This window comes from Triturus cristatus, chromosome 4_2, assembly GCF_964204655.1.
Source record: "Triturus cristatus chromosome 4_2, aTriCri1.1, whole genome shotgun sequence".
NCBI lineage: Eukaryota > Metazoa > Chordata > Amphibia > Caudata > Salamandridae > Triturus > Triturus cristatus.
Genome location: NC_140586.1, coordinates 242076186 through 242094378, shown reverse-complemented (window position 1 = coordinate 242094378; position 18193 = coordinate 242076186). Strand labels below are relative to the sequence as shown.

General features: G+C 44.5%; 1 protein-coding gene across 2 annotated transcripts in view; it reads right to left on the bottom strand.

Moving 5' to 3' along the window:
* Window positions 1-250: 250 nt before the first annotated feature.
* LOC146833538 (E3 ubiquitin-protein ligase TRIM39-like) overlaps window positions 251-18193 on the bottom strand; it is a 79133-nt gene continuing 61190 nt past the window's right edge. For both annotated transcript variants that reach the window (XM_085601400.1, XM_085601399.1), the window contains one exon: window positions 251-1128. In XM_085601400.1, the coding sequence (XP_085457526.1) occupies window positions 617-1128 (512 nt within the window). In that variant the 3' untranslated portion in view covers window positions 251-616. The remainder of the gene's footprint in view (window positions 1129-18193) is intronic.

Here is an 18193-nt window from a genome sequence, read left to right as displayed (position 1 = left end):
TAAGCCCATCACATTTAGTTGGCAGTATTTATGCTTTTTTCAACTTTTATTCTTCAAAAATATCTTGCATATGCGTATTGAGTTTATGTATGTGTTTTATTGATTATGCTTGAGTGGGTGACAGCAAGAATGAATCAGTGGGTTGATGAATGGATGCATGGTGCTGGGTTGAGTGACATGGGGCATGTATGATGAATTACTGGGTTTTTCAAATCACCAGTCCCTGAGACACACTTTCAGGATGAACCAGTGCTTGTTAAACATATCTTTATTGATATTTTTCCATTCAGTTACAAAATATATTTATTTTCCAACTCCATAAAAAACATTATAAACAGTACTCAGCAGCCACTCTGCGAGGAGTTTCTTGGTATAAAACCAGACTCAGTATAAATGTTGACTAGTTCCCAAGTTTCACTTCTAAGCCTGTAGCAGTTATTTCAACCACTTCTGTAGTCGCTATAGCTATCCTGAATGAAGGGGGCCATGGGAGATGTCCTAACAGAAACAAATCAGCAGTTGCACTTTGTGGACCTGTAAACCAGCCCCCTGAAGGGGATCAGACCCGTAAATCTCAAGTCAGGGGACATTCTTTACAAGAGAGGAGCAGCAGCTTCTACACCATCCTCAGCTCTGCTCCTGACCAAAGATCGAAGACTGGGAAGAGCCTTTGTGTGAAGGGGGTGTGGGGGAACGCGTAGAGAAGCTCCATGGAGTCGGCATTGTACACATCCAGCCGCCCTCCCTCATAGTCCAGATACACCCCCAGCTTCTTGAGCTTCTCCCTTGGGGACAGAGGGGTCGGAGGCGAGGTGAGGACTGAGTACTGACCATTGCACCCGGTTACAGCCCAGACTCCCGTCTGAGGTGACCATCTGAATAGACGCTTCCTGTCCACAGAGTCGGCTAAAACGCCCACATACCATCTCTCACCCTCCTGCACAAGCTGCACCTCCCAGTAATGCCTTCCTGAGGTGAACCCCTCACTCCCCAACACACAAAATCTGCTGGTAAATCTCTTTGGAGTCTGTGGAAGGATCTGTTCTCTGTCTGCGTATCTCACATGTCTCTGATTCTCAGACAGGACGAGCCAAGTGCTTGCTGTGTCTGGATCCAGGGTGACTGTCACTGTAGAGAGGAGAGAGAGAGACAGGGTACTAATAGTGATTGAATGCACACAAATTAAGGGCTATAGTAGCAATTGTTTTACTGTATTTGATAGATTGCATCCGTATCTGGAAGGAGCAGCACACTGAGTTCATTGAATATTTTTCTAGTAGTAGGAAAATCACAAACACAATCTCCTTGACACGTATCAGTGGGGTGTATGGTTTCCAGTTGAAATAGGAACTAGAGAGCACCCTACAATAGACTTCACATTGTAGTAGATGGCGTGCTGTACAAAATGGTACACTGCACTAGAGAGCAAACTGAACTAGGCTAGATGGCACACTGCATTAGAGAGCACACAGCACTAGATAGTAAAGCGTAACGGACAGTGCACTGCACAAAACCGATCACTACACTAGACAGCACAGTGCACTACAGAGCACACTGTACTACACCTCACATTGGATGAGACAGCACTCTGCACTAGAGGGCACACTATACTAGTCTGAACACTGCACTGGGCGGTACCCTGTACCCGACAGCGCATTTTACTAGACAGCATGCCACACTAGAGAGCACAACGTACTGGACAGCACACTGTTCAAGACAGAACACCGGCTAGACAGTACATTGTACTCAAATAAAAAATATATTAGAAAGCAACCAGATGGCAAACTGCAAGTCTATATACTGTACACAGTACACTACACTAGACAGCACAGCACACTAGACTGAAAAAATGTACTGAATGATACCCTGTACCTGATAGCAGGCGGCACGGATAGCAGATCACACTCTCTACCAAACAGGACTCAGTAGTAGATATTACTCTGCAGTAGAAGACACGTTGTGCTAAATGATACACTGTACTAGACGGCACACCACCCTAGACCGCAGACCGCACTAAACGGCTGTCACACCTTTACATGACTACAGCATGCAGTGATACCATTAAAAATATATATGTAAAAGCCACACAGGTTTTAGGACGCATGTGCTCAATCTTTGATTACCAGGATCTAAGAAAACTACATGTCCTAAATGACAGTCCTTGGAGATATGAAACTCGGCAGAAATCTCCCTAAATTGATTAGTAATAACCATTTAAAACGGGTTACTGGTCCTGCAGAGTGCCTTCAGGGACCTCGATCAGCTGTTGATGTCTCGCTATCGGCAGGTGTCAAGTTGGACACTTTAAAACTACAGTGAGGGAGAGGAGGGTTAGCACTTCCTGTCCTGCGTACCCGTTGCAACAAGCAGTGCATTGGCTAAATGAGGGGGAGACTGGGAGAGAACCCTGCTGATAGGGGGACACAGCAACATTCCACTACAGGATCCACTTATGATGGGGAGGAACAGGCCAAATCACTTTCCTAGTGTGACTGTGAAGTGTGCAATACAAGGGATCGGGTAGTCAAATTTGTCATGCATACATCTGGGGTGGGACCAACAGGACAAAAACTTGGCAGAACTGGGAATGTTTATACAAAGGGCCCAATCAGAAGTGGACACTGGCAACGCAGAGGGCACCGATTCAAAGCTGGGCTATGAAGGGAGAGAGGGGATGTGATGTTCAGCAACAGAATGTTTATTTCTGCTTTTCCTCTTTCTCAAATTCCGAGTGTAATAATGGAAAAGTACTGCTATACAATATTAAACTTAAATAACAATATATATTATACAAGCATTGGCAAAGTCAAAAGGTCTTGCCTATGTATTTGCTTTGCCAATGTGTTTTAGCAATGTTGTACACCAGCTTGGCTGCTGTTTAACATGGCTAAAAGTTAGTGGCAATTAGTGGAGGAGAGTGTCGTGGCTTAGAGTGTTGTGGCACAGAGAGGAGTGTTGTGGCTTAGAGTGTTGTGGCGTAGAGTGGAGCGGCATAGAATGGAGCGGAGTGGCATAGAGCGAAGTGGCATGGAGTTTCGTAGAGTGGAGGGCGTAGAGTGGAGTATGCATGGTGTGGCAGAATACTGCCATTACAGACAGCACATTGTCCATTGAAATGGCCATTACATTTGCATGCATACAGTTTTACTGATAAAACTATACAGGGCACAACCGATATTGTGATAATGTGTGGAATTTGGCATCACCTAGGGAATCGATTTGGGTTGATCAAATTAAAATTTCTTTCCACCACAATTCAAAGTTACAAACTTTCCTAATACTATTTTATTCTGAAATATTTGTACAATTAATTTACTGGCATTTAAATTTAGTTGTGTGCTAGAAAATAAATAAAACCCTAATAACTTTTCTTTCACATCCCCAGTACCCAGCACTTTTTTGTTCTATAAATCCTCTCACTTTGTAGTCAAGAAAATAACCTAACATTTGACCTCTGTCTATGCACAGCAAATGTGGCAAGGTAAAACAAAAATTAAAGGCCTGTTTATTTGCCATTCACTTCTGTACTCCAACATGTTTATTCTGGGAGGGCTTCAGCACCTCCTCACCCCCACCCCTACGTACAATGCCTATGGCGTGGATGTGAAAGTAAAGAAACCAATTGTTTAAGTTATGCTATTACTAAAGAGCACTGATCACAGGCATGCAAGGTTACTGTATTGGCAGAGATAATCTGATAGAGACTTCTAGCCACAAATTACTTCCCTTACAATATTCCCTAGGTATCAGACTAGATCTGATAAGTTTTGATGAGCAGTACCCCTGTGCACCGGTAGGTGGTGTCGTTAGGCTCCACGTGGTGTCGTCGGAGTCTACACGTCAGAAGTGATGTGCGCGGTGCCTATATAGACACCACCCCAGCGTGCTGATGTCCGTTCTTTTCTTCCTGTGCCAGTGAGCGCAGATCCTGAGAAGAGCTACCCCCAGTCGTTTTTGACTGACAGTTTTTCGACCCTTTGTCGAAGATTTTTTGACACTTTGTCTCCAGGTGTGAAGGATGTCCACCAGAAAGAAAGGTTTTAAGCCATGCGGAGCCTGTCATCGATATATGTCCGAGATGGTTCTGCATTTGGTTTGTTTATGGTGGCTTGAGCATAACCGCGATGCCAAGACATGCGATGACTTCCGCGCCATGTATTTTGAGGTGCTGAGAGAGCGCTCCCTCAAGCCCCTCACCGCCTGACCTAAATTGTCTCAGTGACGCTTCAGGTCTCGGTCGCGAGGAAGATCCCGAGATCATTCACTGAGCTATACCCAGCAATTGTTATCCTACTCCAAATCGCTGGGGAAGTCGGGGAAGTCCCATAAAAATAATAAGTCGAAGAGGTCTTCCCCCCACAAGTCTTTAGATGAGTCGCTGCGCCATCAGCGATAAGGGCCTAGTTCTGTGGTGAAGCCTGGGCTGTCTCTGTGCCTCCCCACCACCAACGCCCAGCAGTGGCAGTGTACCCTTCATCATTCCCTACTCCGACACGGAGCTGGACAGGCTTCGTCTGACGCCGGCGCCAACCAGGTGCAGACTCCCAGTATTAGTCAGTGCCCTAGTCCTATGACAGGCCAAGGTTGGGTGATAATTATGGAATCGATAAGACCCTAACAGATACCAGTCTTTAGACGATTCTGAGGACAACTGGTAGGAGGATCAAGAGAATGTAGTTGGATTGGATACTTCCTCGGACACTGGCCTGGTCTCTCCCTCTATAGTGGCTATGGAAGAGGATGCCTCTTTTGCAATGGTGGTGCGGAAAGCGGCTAAGGTCCTGGACCCTATGCTGCCCTCAGTGGCAGTCAATACAAAGATCTTGATGAAGGTGCTTCAGCCAGGAGTTGCCCCCACAGAACCTTTGCTCCCATTCAATGAAGAACTTAACAATGTCCTACTTGAGGCTTGGTCCAAGTCCTGCACAGGGGCTCCTGTGCATAGGTCAATCGCACGCCGCCATCACCCCGCCTTGGGGGTCCTAGTTTCCTCACCCAGCACCCCACCCTGTAGAGCTTGGTGGCCCAAGCCTCCACCTCCAAAATCAACCCCAGTGCATTCCATACCATCTCACTGGACAGGGAATCCAAAAGGCTGGATACCTTCTGGAAGAGGATGTTCTCTTCCACCAGCCTGACACTGCGGTCAGCGAACACTGTGTGTCTCTTGGGCTGATACTCACATACAATCTGGGACTCGGTTGAGCAAGTGTTGCCCATTGTCTCGGAGGAGGCCAGACTCATACTCTCTCCAAGTTCACCATAAGACGACAGACACGCTGGGCAGAGCAATTTAATTGTCTCTAGCCTATAGGCACAATGCCTGGTTGAGAACCACTGGCTTTTATGGAAATGTGATGGGAGGCTGCTTGCAATAAGTCAAATCACCGGAAATAGCGCGGAGTAGCACTCCAATCCTTCTTTCATTTGCTCACCATGCCACATCAGTTTGGACCCAGCCATATGCAAATCAGTCTTGACCCTGTTCCTCATGGCAGTTCCCATAGACCACATGGGACAGGTAGCCAGAAGTTGAGCTAGTCATCACAGGCACCCAGTGGGAGGCAGGATAGGCCATCATCTGCACCACTAGAGGTCACTAATATTGCTCCGTCTGGAAGTATTTTCTCTCTTGGCCAAGGGATCTATAGAAGGAAGGACGGAGGCCTTTGTCCAATTCTAGACCTGTGCCTTTTCAATCTGCTCCTGAAAAAGAAGGAATTCAAGATGCTCACACTTGCGCAAGTCCTGTCTGCCCTAGACCCAGGATACTGGATGGGATTGTTAGACGTGAAGGACGCATATTTTCACATCTCTGTCTTGCCCGTCCAGAGGCGTCAGCCAAGAGCACTTTGCTTTCAGTGTGCCATGCTCCCCTTTGGCCTTACCAATACACCTTGGGTGTTCAAGAAAGTGATTGCAGTGGTCGTAGCTCATCTACGGAGGTCAGGGTTTCCAGGCTTCCCCTACCTCACCGATTGGCTGTTGAAGGCAAGCACGCTGCTGGCAGTCGTCTCCTAACTCCAGACTACGGCAAACCTTCTGCATTCGTTCGGGTTCACTATCAATGTGCCGAAGTCACACCTGACTCCCTCTAAGATGTTCCCTTTCATCAGAGCTGTTCTGGATATGCTGAAGTTTTGGGCTTATCCTACTGCGTGGTGAGTCCATGATCTTCAGGCTATGATACAGATGTATCAGCCTCTACTCTGGATTTCAGTGAAACTGACTCTGAGGCTGCTGGCCTCCTGCATTCTGCTAGTAACACGTGCCACCTGGCATATGAGGGCTCTGCTGCAGGACCTGAAGTTCCAGTGAGTGTAGCATCACCATCGTCTCTTCTAGGAGTGGGGAGAGCCTTTGTTAGATCTGTTTGCCTCTGTTGAGAATGTGTAATGTCAGCACTTGTAACGCTTTTCTACTCGAGAGGAGCTCCGGCCTCCTGTACGCCTTTCCGCCCATACCACTTCTGCTCAGAGCTCTCAAGAAGATCAGGAATGACAGGGCCCAAGTCATTCTTGTGGCTTCGGATTGGGCATGGGGAGACTGGTATCCAGAGCCACTGAGCTGCCACTGGCTGCCTCTTCGGGAGGATCTTCTGTTGCAGTAGCAGGGCAGCGTTCTGCACCTGAACCTCAAAATGCTCCATCATCATGCATGGAGATTGAGCAGCGACAGTTGACAGCTTTTGACCTTCCACCCAAAGTCTGCAATGTTATCTTGGTAGCTAGGCGTCCCTTCACCAAGACGGTATACGCCTTCCCTTGGAGCAAGTTTGTGGCCTGGTGCATGTTGTAACATGGCCGACAGTGGTCATTAGCCCTTCCTTTGTGTTCTTATCTCCTCAGCCTCCAATAATACCAGTCAGTGTTCTAACTTATACTAGAGTGTTCTATCTTGTCAGTTGATGGTCTGGTCAGCAGGCTCACTTACAACAGTGCACAGATAAAAAAGTTGAGCCTCTACTTGCACCCCTTTCCCAGGTTCTTTTGTTTATCTTACCCTATCCCAGCAGGGCTCTGCTTTGGCACATTAAAAGGTTATCTTTCTTCCTGCTTGGCATTTCTGCAGTTGCCAGATCAGCCATCCTTTTCAAATCTTATATTGTAAATAGGTTTCTAAAAGGTCTTCCCACCACCACCTTTCATTATGCCACAGTGGGACCTCAACCCAGTTCTCCCATTTTTGTGGTGTGCACCCTTTGAGCCATTATATAATTGCCCACTCAGGCTTCTTACCATAAAAACAGCCTTCCTAGTGGTGATAGATCTGCCCGGAGGGTCAGTGAGTGGCAGGCACTGTCAGCACATCCTTCATACTTCAACATCTACCCTAACAAAATGATCCTTCGGACTAGAGCATCTATTCTACCAAAGCTGGTAACTCCCTTTCACATAAGCCAATCCATCACTCTGCCTACCATGCACGCTCTGCTTCACCCCTCTAAAAAGAGGAAAGACTCCATCGGTTGGACCCAAAAAGAGCGTTGTACCTTGACTGCACAAAATAGTTCCAGGTGGATGATCAACTCTTCGATGGATTATGCATCAAAATCTGCTACGCATTTGCCAAAAAGCAACCGCCTGAAGGTTTGCAACCTCATTTCACCACAGCTCGTGGAGTTCCTGTCCTGGATATCTGTCAGGTAGCAATATTGGCTTCCCTGCACACATTTACGAAGCCCTGCTGCCGGGACAGTTAAGTCTGGCGTGACGGGCATTTCGCCCGTTCGCTCCTACGGGACTTTCTAGTCTAATGCGTATTGCAGCCTGTCCTCTGGGAAGGCACTGCCTTGTCTCACGTGTATTGCAACCCGTCCTCTGGGAGGGCACTGCTTGGGTATCTATTCTAAGGTAATGAATCTACGGCTACAAGTCTCAATCAGATGAACAGGTTACTTACCTTTGGTAACGCCTTATCTGGTAGAGCCTGTGTCTAGCTGCAGATTCCTTATCATCCCACTCATCCTCTCCGCTCTACTGATAACACGAGCTCTCCTGGAGTGCCTCACTAAAAAGGAAAAAAAAGAGTTCCCAGAAAGTGAGCTCTAGTGGAAGTTTACAAGGAGCCAGTCAGAGAGGTGGTAAACAGGCTGTGTTCCACGGAAGGAACAAAGACAAGCTGGACAGCCAAGAACAAAGACAAGCCTGGCAGCCTAAAACAAATAAAGCCAGCAGATAGAAAGCAAGCAAATGTGAGTTATAAAACACCAAGCCAATGGTAAGCAATGGGTGGAATGCATTCCAAGTGAAGTTTTCAACATGTCCCCAATATGTCTTGGCAACCAGACAGCTGCGTTGTCTGGTAGAATTCGGCCTAAAAACAGGGTGTGCAAGGTGAATGTTTACTTTCATGTTCCCTCTCAATACTTAGGACACTAAAAGAAGGGACAGTAATTTGAAAGCGGCAGGAAATATCTCCTTTGACAACAGATTTGTCTCACTGAAAACTATATATATAAATAAGATTACAGGAAAAGAACAGGTAGCTGTACATTAAAATTTGTCAAAAGCTAAATTTGTTACTCACTGTTACTTCACATTAAATTTTGCAATTAGAAAAATATTTTTTTCTCATATACCTACTGCAACTGTATATGAAACTTGATTATACCATTTTCCCCCTTGTAACCTGCTACAGTAGCAAAATAAATTAGTTCCTTTTTACAACCTGTTGAAGCTGCAGATTACTTGGGAAAACTTCTATAACTGCTAGCAAGTTGCCTGCAAAATCAACTAATGTTACTCCACATCACAAGACTTAAATTAATTTAACCTGCATCACAACTTAGAGACATTAGCCACTCACTTAAGAAATTTACACTATTACAAAAAAGTACGCCAAATCGGAAACCAAACCAGCACATTACATATACCCAAGTTACTAACCCTGTCATTCTAAGCACACGCTTGTTCATAAATAACACAATTCAGTTGGTATCATCCTATCCTAATCACTATATTTATTCATAATTTACCAAACTCATTAGGTATCACTCCACTCTAAGAACTATATTTTTATTCAGGACTGTTCCAACTCACTTGGTATAGCACCATCCTAAGTGCTGCATTTAATTCACAACTCTCCCCTCACCCGATGCACTTAGTACCACCTTAACCTAACCATTATATTTTTTTTGACGGCTAATCCGACTCACTTGCTTTCAAAATACACAATCGTAAGCACTACATTCTATTCAGGTCTGACCCAACTCACTTGGCGCCACACTATCCTAGGCACTTCGTTTATTCAGTATCGACAAAACTCATTTGGCACCACACCATCCGAAGCACTAAATTTGGCTCATGACTAACCCAATTCGCTTGGTATCGCACCATCCTAAAAACGATATTTTATTCAGATAATCCCTACCTTTGTTAGTCCTTTACTATCCTAAGTACTATATTTTATTCTGAACCCAACTTATTTAGTACCACACTAGCCTAAGCAGTACATTTATTCAGATGTTACTCAATTCATTTGCTACCACACCATCCTAAGCACTACATTTTATACAGACCTTATCACTTGGTACCACGCTAACTTAAGCGCTGCATTTTACTCATCACTTACCTGACAAATTTGGTACCACACCATCCTATACACTGCGATTTGTTTAGGACTAACCTTCCTCACTTAGTATCACAGCATCTCAAGCACTACATTTTATTTTATCAAGGACTAACCCTACTCACTTGGTAACAAATGATCATAAGTACCTCATTTTATTCAGAACTCACCCAACTCATTTAGTACCACACTATCCTAAGGACTATATGTATTGAAGACTGACCCAACTCAGTGGGTATTACACTACACTATCCTAGGCACTGTCTGTTATTCAGGGCTGCCCCAACTCACTGAGTACCAGGTTCAAAATCTGGTACGCCTCCAGGAGAAGCAGGGACCATATCTGATCCATGAAATAGTGGAGACATGGCCTTAGTATTGTATGGCAGTTTATTATGCTCTGCCCAGGAGCCTATTTGGAAATAAAAGTGTTTGCAGAAACAAAGTATGATGCATTATTCTGAAATTAAGAAAATATTAAGTGATTGAAGCAAGATCGAAAGTGGGATTTGTGGCTATTTAGGAAGTATGCAATCTAAAAGGATTATTCAATACTACGGAAGCACATACATTTTAAAGACCCAAATCAAACATTTGACTTTGACGTGAGAAGTAATGCACATTGCCATTTAAAATAAATGTAAAAAGTTTTAGTTATTTTTTTATCTTGGTTTGTTTTTAGAATTTTATGTTTTGGTGCAGTGGAATGAGTGTGCTAAATTAAAAATATAAAACAAAGAACTGGGGGTCTAGTCAAATCCTGCAGAATGAGCGGAAATGCAAAAAATAGAGGGCTAATTAGTCCCACACAACAGAGGAGAGAGTAGAAGAGCAAGAGCAAGAAGAAGAAAAGGAGAGAGACAACCAGATGCAATCTAGAAGGACCTAAGAGCGGAATTTTGGATACCCATCAATTGTCTGTGTGATCAATCTTATCATCTGGTCATCCAATCCAAAATGAGATGCTTCTCTTGATCATAGAGAACATCTAAATGGAAGTGATTTCACTCAAGGGTGGTCCAAGGTTGTCAGAGGATTGGAGTAGGAAGACCAGCCATAGTGGGATGATAGGACAATTGAAAGGAGTGCAGTGCTAACAAAAGACAGTGAAGTGGTGTATTAAAATAGAATTGCGAGAAAACACTACCAATTTAATATGTGTCTCACATTCTAAATAAAACAACAGTGCAGAAAAGCAGTGTTAAACAAATAACTGCTGTGTAAAGAGGTCGACATGTTTCAGCCAAATGAGATACATTTACCCCTGCGGCTTTCTTCAGGACCTGTGTTGTTATGTTCTAGCTACTGCAAACAAGTGAAAATGTATAGTGATGAAAAGAATAGATAAAGACAAAAAAGTAAATTTATCTCACTATCATGAACACGTGGCACAGTGTACCACCTTAGGTAAATCCTCCGTCTCAAAAGGATGCTGCGTGCATCTGTCGAGAAAGCAAATGGAAAATGTCTCAATCTTTAGAAATAGAAATAGGAATACTCTCACTGTTATCTTCATACCCAACCTTATGTTAGGGGGCTTACCCGTAATGATCGAGGAACGGACCTCACCTCGCCTGGATCCTGGCTCAGGACTAGGAGGCCCCGCTCTGTGTAGAAGAGAAAATGAACTAACAATATCTGAATAATGATCATAGAGCATTTGATGCATATTCAAAGGTGCACTAGTGTAGTTAACTACTAGTGACAAGTATTTGTAGAGTAAAAACACATGTGTCGTTCCGAGGGAAGAGACCCACGCCCATACACTCTGAAAAAATGTCGTGCGCCAAAGGGAGAGACTGAATGTCCAGACGCATCAAACATAACATCTCTTGCCTGGTATACCAGCCCCTAAAACTCATCAGCAGTTGTAGTTGTGGAGGAGTTTTCACTGTAATGTTAGAGGCATGGGGGAATAAATAACTAAGTATGACAAATGTTTCCATATCTAGTGCAGGATCTCGTATGGAAACAATTAACAAGGAAGGAGGGAAAAAGTCTCATGACCTCGCTTTTAAAGAAAGTGCAACTGGGGTGCCCAATGTTATCTATAATAGGGCTCAAACCAGTAGGGAGGGTGCTCACCTATCCGTCGTTGCCTCGTTGTGGCTACAGAGTCAGGAGGGAGGTAACCCGGACGTCCAAACCGGCATTTTTATAAAGCCGACAAACCTCGTAGGTTTCGAAACGCGGAAGACTTTCTTGTCCGTCATCACCTGTTACCGGAAGAACATCCAGGACTACAGGGTGACGTCATGATGGAGACTTGTGTAGTTTATGTCTCTGAGTTGCCCGCTAAGAAGGTAACTCGCACGTACTAAATTAAACTGGCGAGATGACCATAAAAATCAGCAGGGCATGTACACGAGGCCACAAGAAACCTCATATCTTTGCAAAGTAGCAGTATATGATGTTAATACATGATTACGGTCGGGGAACATCGAGGACTACAAGATGACGTCACAGTGGAGGCGTCTGTAGTTCGTTTACCGCGCTAAAGGTGTGGCTCGCGCCTTAAGCTTCAAATTCGGAACGTAGGGAGATCGCACCATCACATGAACTATGAGATGTCTAGTTTGTGGGTGTGAAGATGTTGTATAGTGTAATAAAGCTCTGTTGTAAATATGTCAGTGTGTATTCTATCTCTTGAATACTGGTGTGCAGGTACCTCGTTATTTAGTGGGAAAGTCAAATCCAAACAGCATAATAGCCTTATTCTAATGAAGATGTTAGAAAATGTTATAAGACTTTATTCCAGATGACTAGGGACTGTCCCGTACCTACTAAAGCCACATGCAGGTTCCAAAGTAATAGGGCACAATGAATGAGGAAAAAGGAAATCACAACCCATTTTATATGGTGGTCCATGGGATGTCATCATTCAGACCCCTGACATCACTGTGTAGTCTAAACACCCATTTCTGCTCTTTCGTAAAGAGGTATTTGGTGATGTCAACGATGTGTGATGGTATCAGTGGTTTTTCGAGCACTGTCCAAAGAAAGTCTTCTGCTTTGTGATCTTTTTCAATAAAATGTCTTGTTAATCTGGTAGTTGATTTCTTACATCTGAAGGAACTCTTGTGTTCTAACATACGAGTCCTTACTTTCCGGGTTGTCATACCCACGTACTTGTATTGGCACGGACAAGTGATTAGATAAATGAGATTGTCACTGTTGCAATTGGTAAACCTCTTTTGCACCCAAGGTCTGTTGGTGCCTATATCGATAGAGGTGGTGTGTATCGTTTGTGGGCAAATAGAGCAATTGCCACAGGGGAAGTGGCCAGTCACTGCGGGGAGCTCCCATAATGTGCCTACCGCTCTCTGAGGAAGGGTTTTCGGGCGGGTATGTACTAAACGATCTCGTATATTGCCAGATCTCTTGAAGGAGAACAAAGGAGGTGCCAAGGATCCATCACATGAAGTCAGAATACGCCAATGTTTTCTGACGCTTTTTTGTATCTTGTTAGCCATTGTGCTAAAAGTGGTAACAAACGTCATGCGTTCAAGTATGGGTTTCTCAAAAGCAGGTTCCAAGAGCGCCTCACGATGATTGTTAGTAGCCCGCTTTAATGAGCGTTTCACTAATCTTGGAGGATATTGTCTAGAGACCAGTTGTTCCGTAAGGGCCTCAGCGTGTTTCCTGAAAGTATTCACAGTCGAACAGTTCCTGCGGACTCGCAGGAACTGTCCAAAAGGTAAATTGTCCCTTAGTGATTTGGGGTGTTGACTGTCGTATCGTAATAGAGAGTTACGAGACATAGGTTTACGATAGAGCTCACTTTCTAGACCTGTAGGTGTGACAAAGATAGACAGATCTAAAAAGGCTAACCTTTTGTCATCAATTTCAACTGTGAACTTTAGGAACTGGTTTCTGGTATTGAGCCATTGATGGAAAAGAAGGATAGACGCACGGTCACCTCTCCAGACCACCAGCACATCATCAATGTAGCGCTTCCACAGTCGGATAGACTGAAGAAACGGATTGGTAGGATTGAAGATGTGTTGCTGTTCATAGGAATGGACATAAAGATTGGCCAAACTAGGCGCAAAAATACTGCCCATACTGGTCCCGGAGACCTGTAAGTAGATCTGGTCTTCAAATTTAAAAAAATTGTCTTTCATGGCGAGTTTAGCTAATGCCATAATGAAATGTACCGGAGTAATGGAGTTCAGTTCGGTTTCATGTAAAATTGCAGATACTGTGTCCAAAGTCTCATCTTGGGGGATGGAGGTGTAAAGCGCCTCTACATCAAAAGAGACTAGTAAATCCGTGTTCATATCAAAATCAATGGTGGGTAACAGACGTAATACATCTTTCGTATCTTTGAGATACGTAGGCATCTTGCTGACAATGGGTCTCAAAAAATGGTCCACAAAAGTAGACAAAGGTTCCAGTATCGCTCCTTGACCCGAAATGATGGGTCTCCCAGGCGGTGGTCTTTGGGCTTTATGTATTTTGGGTAAAATGTAGAAATATGGCATGATGGGAAATTTGGTTTGTAGGAACTGAGACTCTTTTGCAGTGATCCAGCCTTCACAGAGTGCCTCCTCCGACATATCACTAATAGTTCGCTGTAGTCTATTAGTGGGGTCTTCCGCTAGTGGTAAATAGAAGCGGCGATCTTCCAGTTGTCTGAGGCATTCAGTCCTGTAATCCAATGTGTCAAGAATCACAATAGCACCACCCTTGTCCGCTGGTTTAATGGTAATCAAAGGGTCTGCGGAAAGGTCTCGAAGGGCTCTTTGTTCAGCCAAGGGCAGATTGGTGTATGTGGATTTGTGACTGCTACAAAGTCGGGTGACATCTTTCTGAACTGCTTCTTCAAAAGTTAGGACTGCCGGCGGAACTGTATGAGTTAGAGGATTGAACACCGAACGTTTCTTAAGGCCGGTGTTCATATCAGTTTGGTCATCTTCGGTCAGTTCCTTGTCTTTGAAAAAGTAATGTAGTCTGAGTTTACGAACAAACTGTGCTAATTCGCACTGTGTCTGAAAGGGGTCCCCATCGAAGGTCGTGACAAACCCAAGGCCTCTGTTCAGAACTGATTCCTCATCTTTAGTAAGTATCTTTGAACTGAGATTTACAATCAGATCTGGTGGGGGCTGTCTGTTGGAGGAATGTTCCTCTGTGTCTGACTGCGAGTCCCCGTGTGTGGGCCTGTTTGCGTGTCCCAGTGAACCTGGGATCGTTGGTTTCTTCTTCTGCCTCTCGATCTGGGAGGGCCTAATCCTAAAAAAGGATGCGAATTAGGGTCAGATGGAAAACCTTGAAAGGGTGCCATTGGTGGTTGGAAGGGATGTGAGGGGTAGCTCCACGGTGTTGGTGGCCACCACTGTTGGAATTGAGGCATGGAGTGTCCCCTATAGCTGTTGAAGCGATTGAATCTGCCCCTACCCCTAGGTGGTTGTTTATATGAACCTGGACCCTCTGAATCACTATCTTCCGTGCTGGACCCTGAGTAAGTGGATCCAAATCTTTTGCCATTGTTCCTAAATTCGGGAGGGGAATAGTTCTCGTTGGTATATGGGTAGACAGTCTCGTGTTTGAATTTAGCCAGGTCTTTCTTGAATTTTTCAATTTTTGAGAGTAGGATGGAATCTTTGAACTCTTTGTTATTCTTGTTGGACTCCTCCTGATTTTTACGAAAGAGACTGGCAGTGATGGTCGTTTTGATTTGAGATTCTAAGAGCTGGATTTCAATTAGAATTGAATCAGCGACCTTTTTGGCAGTGCTGATAATCAGTATAAGCCAGTTGCGCGTGCAGCGCCAGGCTATCAGAGACCAATCTTTTAGAAATCCCTTATCTGTGAGGAACAAGCGTGGAGCATTGGTGACTATTAGGCCTGGGGGTGCGCAATTGGCCCGTAAATATTCTGCCATGATGGCCCCATGGACCGAAGAACGGGAATGTGATTTCTTGAGAATTAGGATCTTCCCCCACTCGTCAACCCCGCTGACAGAGGAGGTGGTAGGTAAATCCAAAATGCTTGCCGCTTCTACTTACCACTAGCGGAAGACCCCACTAATAGACTACAGCGAACTATTAGTGATATGTCGGAGGAGGCACTCTGTGAAGGCTGGATCACTGCAAAAGAGTCTCAGTTCCTACAAACCAAATTTCCCATCATGCCATATTTCTACATTTTACCCAAAATACATAAAGCCCAAAGACCACCGCCTGGGAGACCCATCATTTCGGGTCAAGGAGCGATACTGGAACCTTTGTCTACTTTTGTGGACCATTTTTTGAGACCCATTGTCAGCAAGATGCCTACGTATCTCAAAGATACGAAAGATGTATTACGTCTGTTACCCACCATTGATTTTGATATGAACACGGATTTACTAGTCTCTTTTGATGTAGAGGCGCTTTACACCTCCATCCCCCAAGATGAGACTTTGGACACAGTATCTGCAATTTTACATGAAACCGAACTGAACTCCATTACTCCGGTACATTTCATTATGGCATTAGCTAAACTCGCCATGAAAGACAATTTTTTTAAATTTGAAGACCAGATCTACTTACAGGTCTCCGGGACCAGTATGGGCAGTATTTTTGCGCCTAGTTTGGCCAATCTTTATGTCCATTCCTATGAACAGCAACACATCTTCAATCCTACCAATCCGTTTCTTCAGTCTATCCGACTGTGGAAGCGCTACATTGATGATGTGCTGGTGGTCTGGAGAGGTGACCGTGCGTCTATCCTTCTTTTCCATCAATGGCTCAATACCAGAAACCAGTTCCTAAAGTTCACAGTTGAAATTGATGACAAAAGGTTAGCCTTTTTAGATCTGTCTATCTTTGTCACACCTACAGGTCTAGAAAGTGAGCTCTATCGTAAACCTATGTCTCGTAACTCTCTATTACGATACGACAGTCAACACCCCAAATCACTAAGGGACAATTTACCTTTTGGACAGTTCCTGCGAGTCCGCAGGAACTGTTCGACTGTGAATACTTTCAGGAAACACGCTGAGGCCCTTACGGAACAACTGGTCTCTAGACAATATCCTCCAAGATTAGTGAAACGCTCATTAAAGCGGGCTACTAACAATCATCGTGAGGCGCTCTTGGAACCTGCTTTTGAGAAACCCATACTTGAACGCATGACGTTTGTTACCACTTTTAGCACAATGGCTAACAAGATACAAAAAAGCGTCAGAAAACATTGGCGTATTCTGACTTCATGTGATGGATCCTTGGCACCTCCTTTGTTCTCCTTCAAGAGATCTGGCAATATACGAGATCGTTTAGTACATACCCGCCCGAAAACCCTTCCTCAGAGAGCGGTAGGCACATTATGGGAGCTCCCCGCAGTGACTGGCCACTTCCCCTGTGGCAATTGCTCTATTTGCCCACAAACGATACACACCACCTCTATCGATATAGGCACCAACAGACCTTGGGTGCAAAAGAGGTTTACCAATTGCAACAGTGACAATCTCATTTATCTAATCACTTGTCCGTGCCAATACAAGTACGTGGGTATGACAACCCGGAAAGTAAGGACTCGTATGTTAGAACACAAGAGTTCCTTCAGATGTAAGAAATCAACTACCAGATTAACAAGACATTTTATTGAAAAAGATCACAAAGCAGAAGACTTTCTTTGGACAGTGCTCGAAAAACCACTGATACCATCACACATCGTTGACATCACCAAATACCTCTTTACGAAAGAGCAGAAATGGGTGTTTAGACTACACAGTGATGTCAGGGGTCTGAATGATGACATCCCATGGACCACCATATAAAATGGGTTGTGATTTCCTTTTTCCTCATTCATTGTGCCCTATTACTTTGGAACCTGCATGTGGCTTTAGTAGGTACGGGACAGTCCCTAGTCATCTGGAATAAAGTCTTATAACATTTTATAACATCTTCATTAGAATAAGGCTATTATGCTGTTTGGATTTGACTTTCCCACTAAATAACGAGGTACCTGCACACCAGTATTCAAGAGATAGATTACACACTGACATATTTACAACAGAGCTTTATTACACTATACAACATCTTCACACCCACAAACTAGACATCTCATAGTTCATGTGATGGTGCGATCTCCCTACGTTCCGAATTTGAAGCTTAAGGCGCGAGCCACACCTTTAGCGCGGTAAACGAACTACAGATGCCTCCACTGTGACGTCATCTTGTAGTCCTCGATGTTCCCCGACCGTAATCATGTATTAACATCATATACTGCTACTTTGCAAAGATATGAGGTTTCTTGTGGCCCCGTGTACATGCCCTGCTGATTTTTATGGTCATCTCGCCAGTTTAATTTGGTACGTGCGAGTTACCTTCTTAGCGGGCAACTCAGAGACATAAACTACACAAGTCTCCATCATGACGTCACCCTGTAGTCCTGGATGTTCTTCCGGTAACAGGTGATGACGGACAAGAAAGTCTTCCGCGTTTCGAAACCTACGAGGTTTGTCGGCTTTATAAGAATGCCGGTTTGGACATCCGGGTTACCTCCCTCCTGACTCTGTAGCCACAACGAGGCAACGACGGATAGGTGAGCACCCTCCCTACTGGTTTGAGCCCTATTATAGATAACATTGGGCACCCCAGTTGCACTTTCTTTAAAAGCGAGGTCATGAGACTTTTTC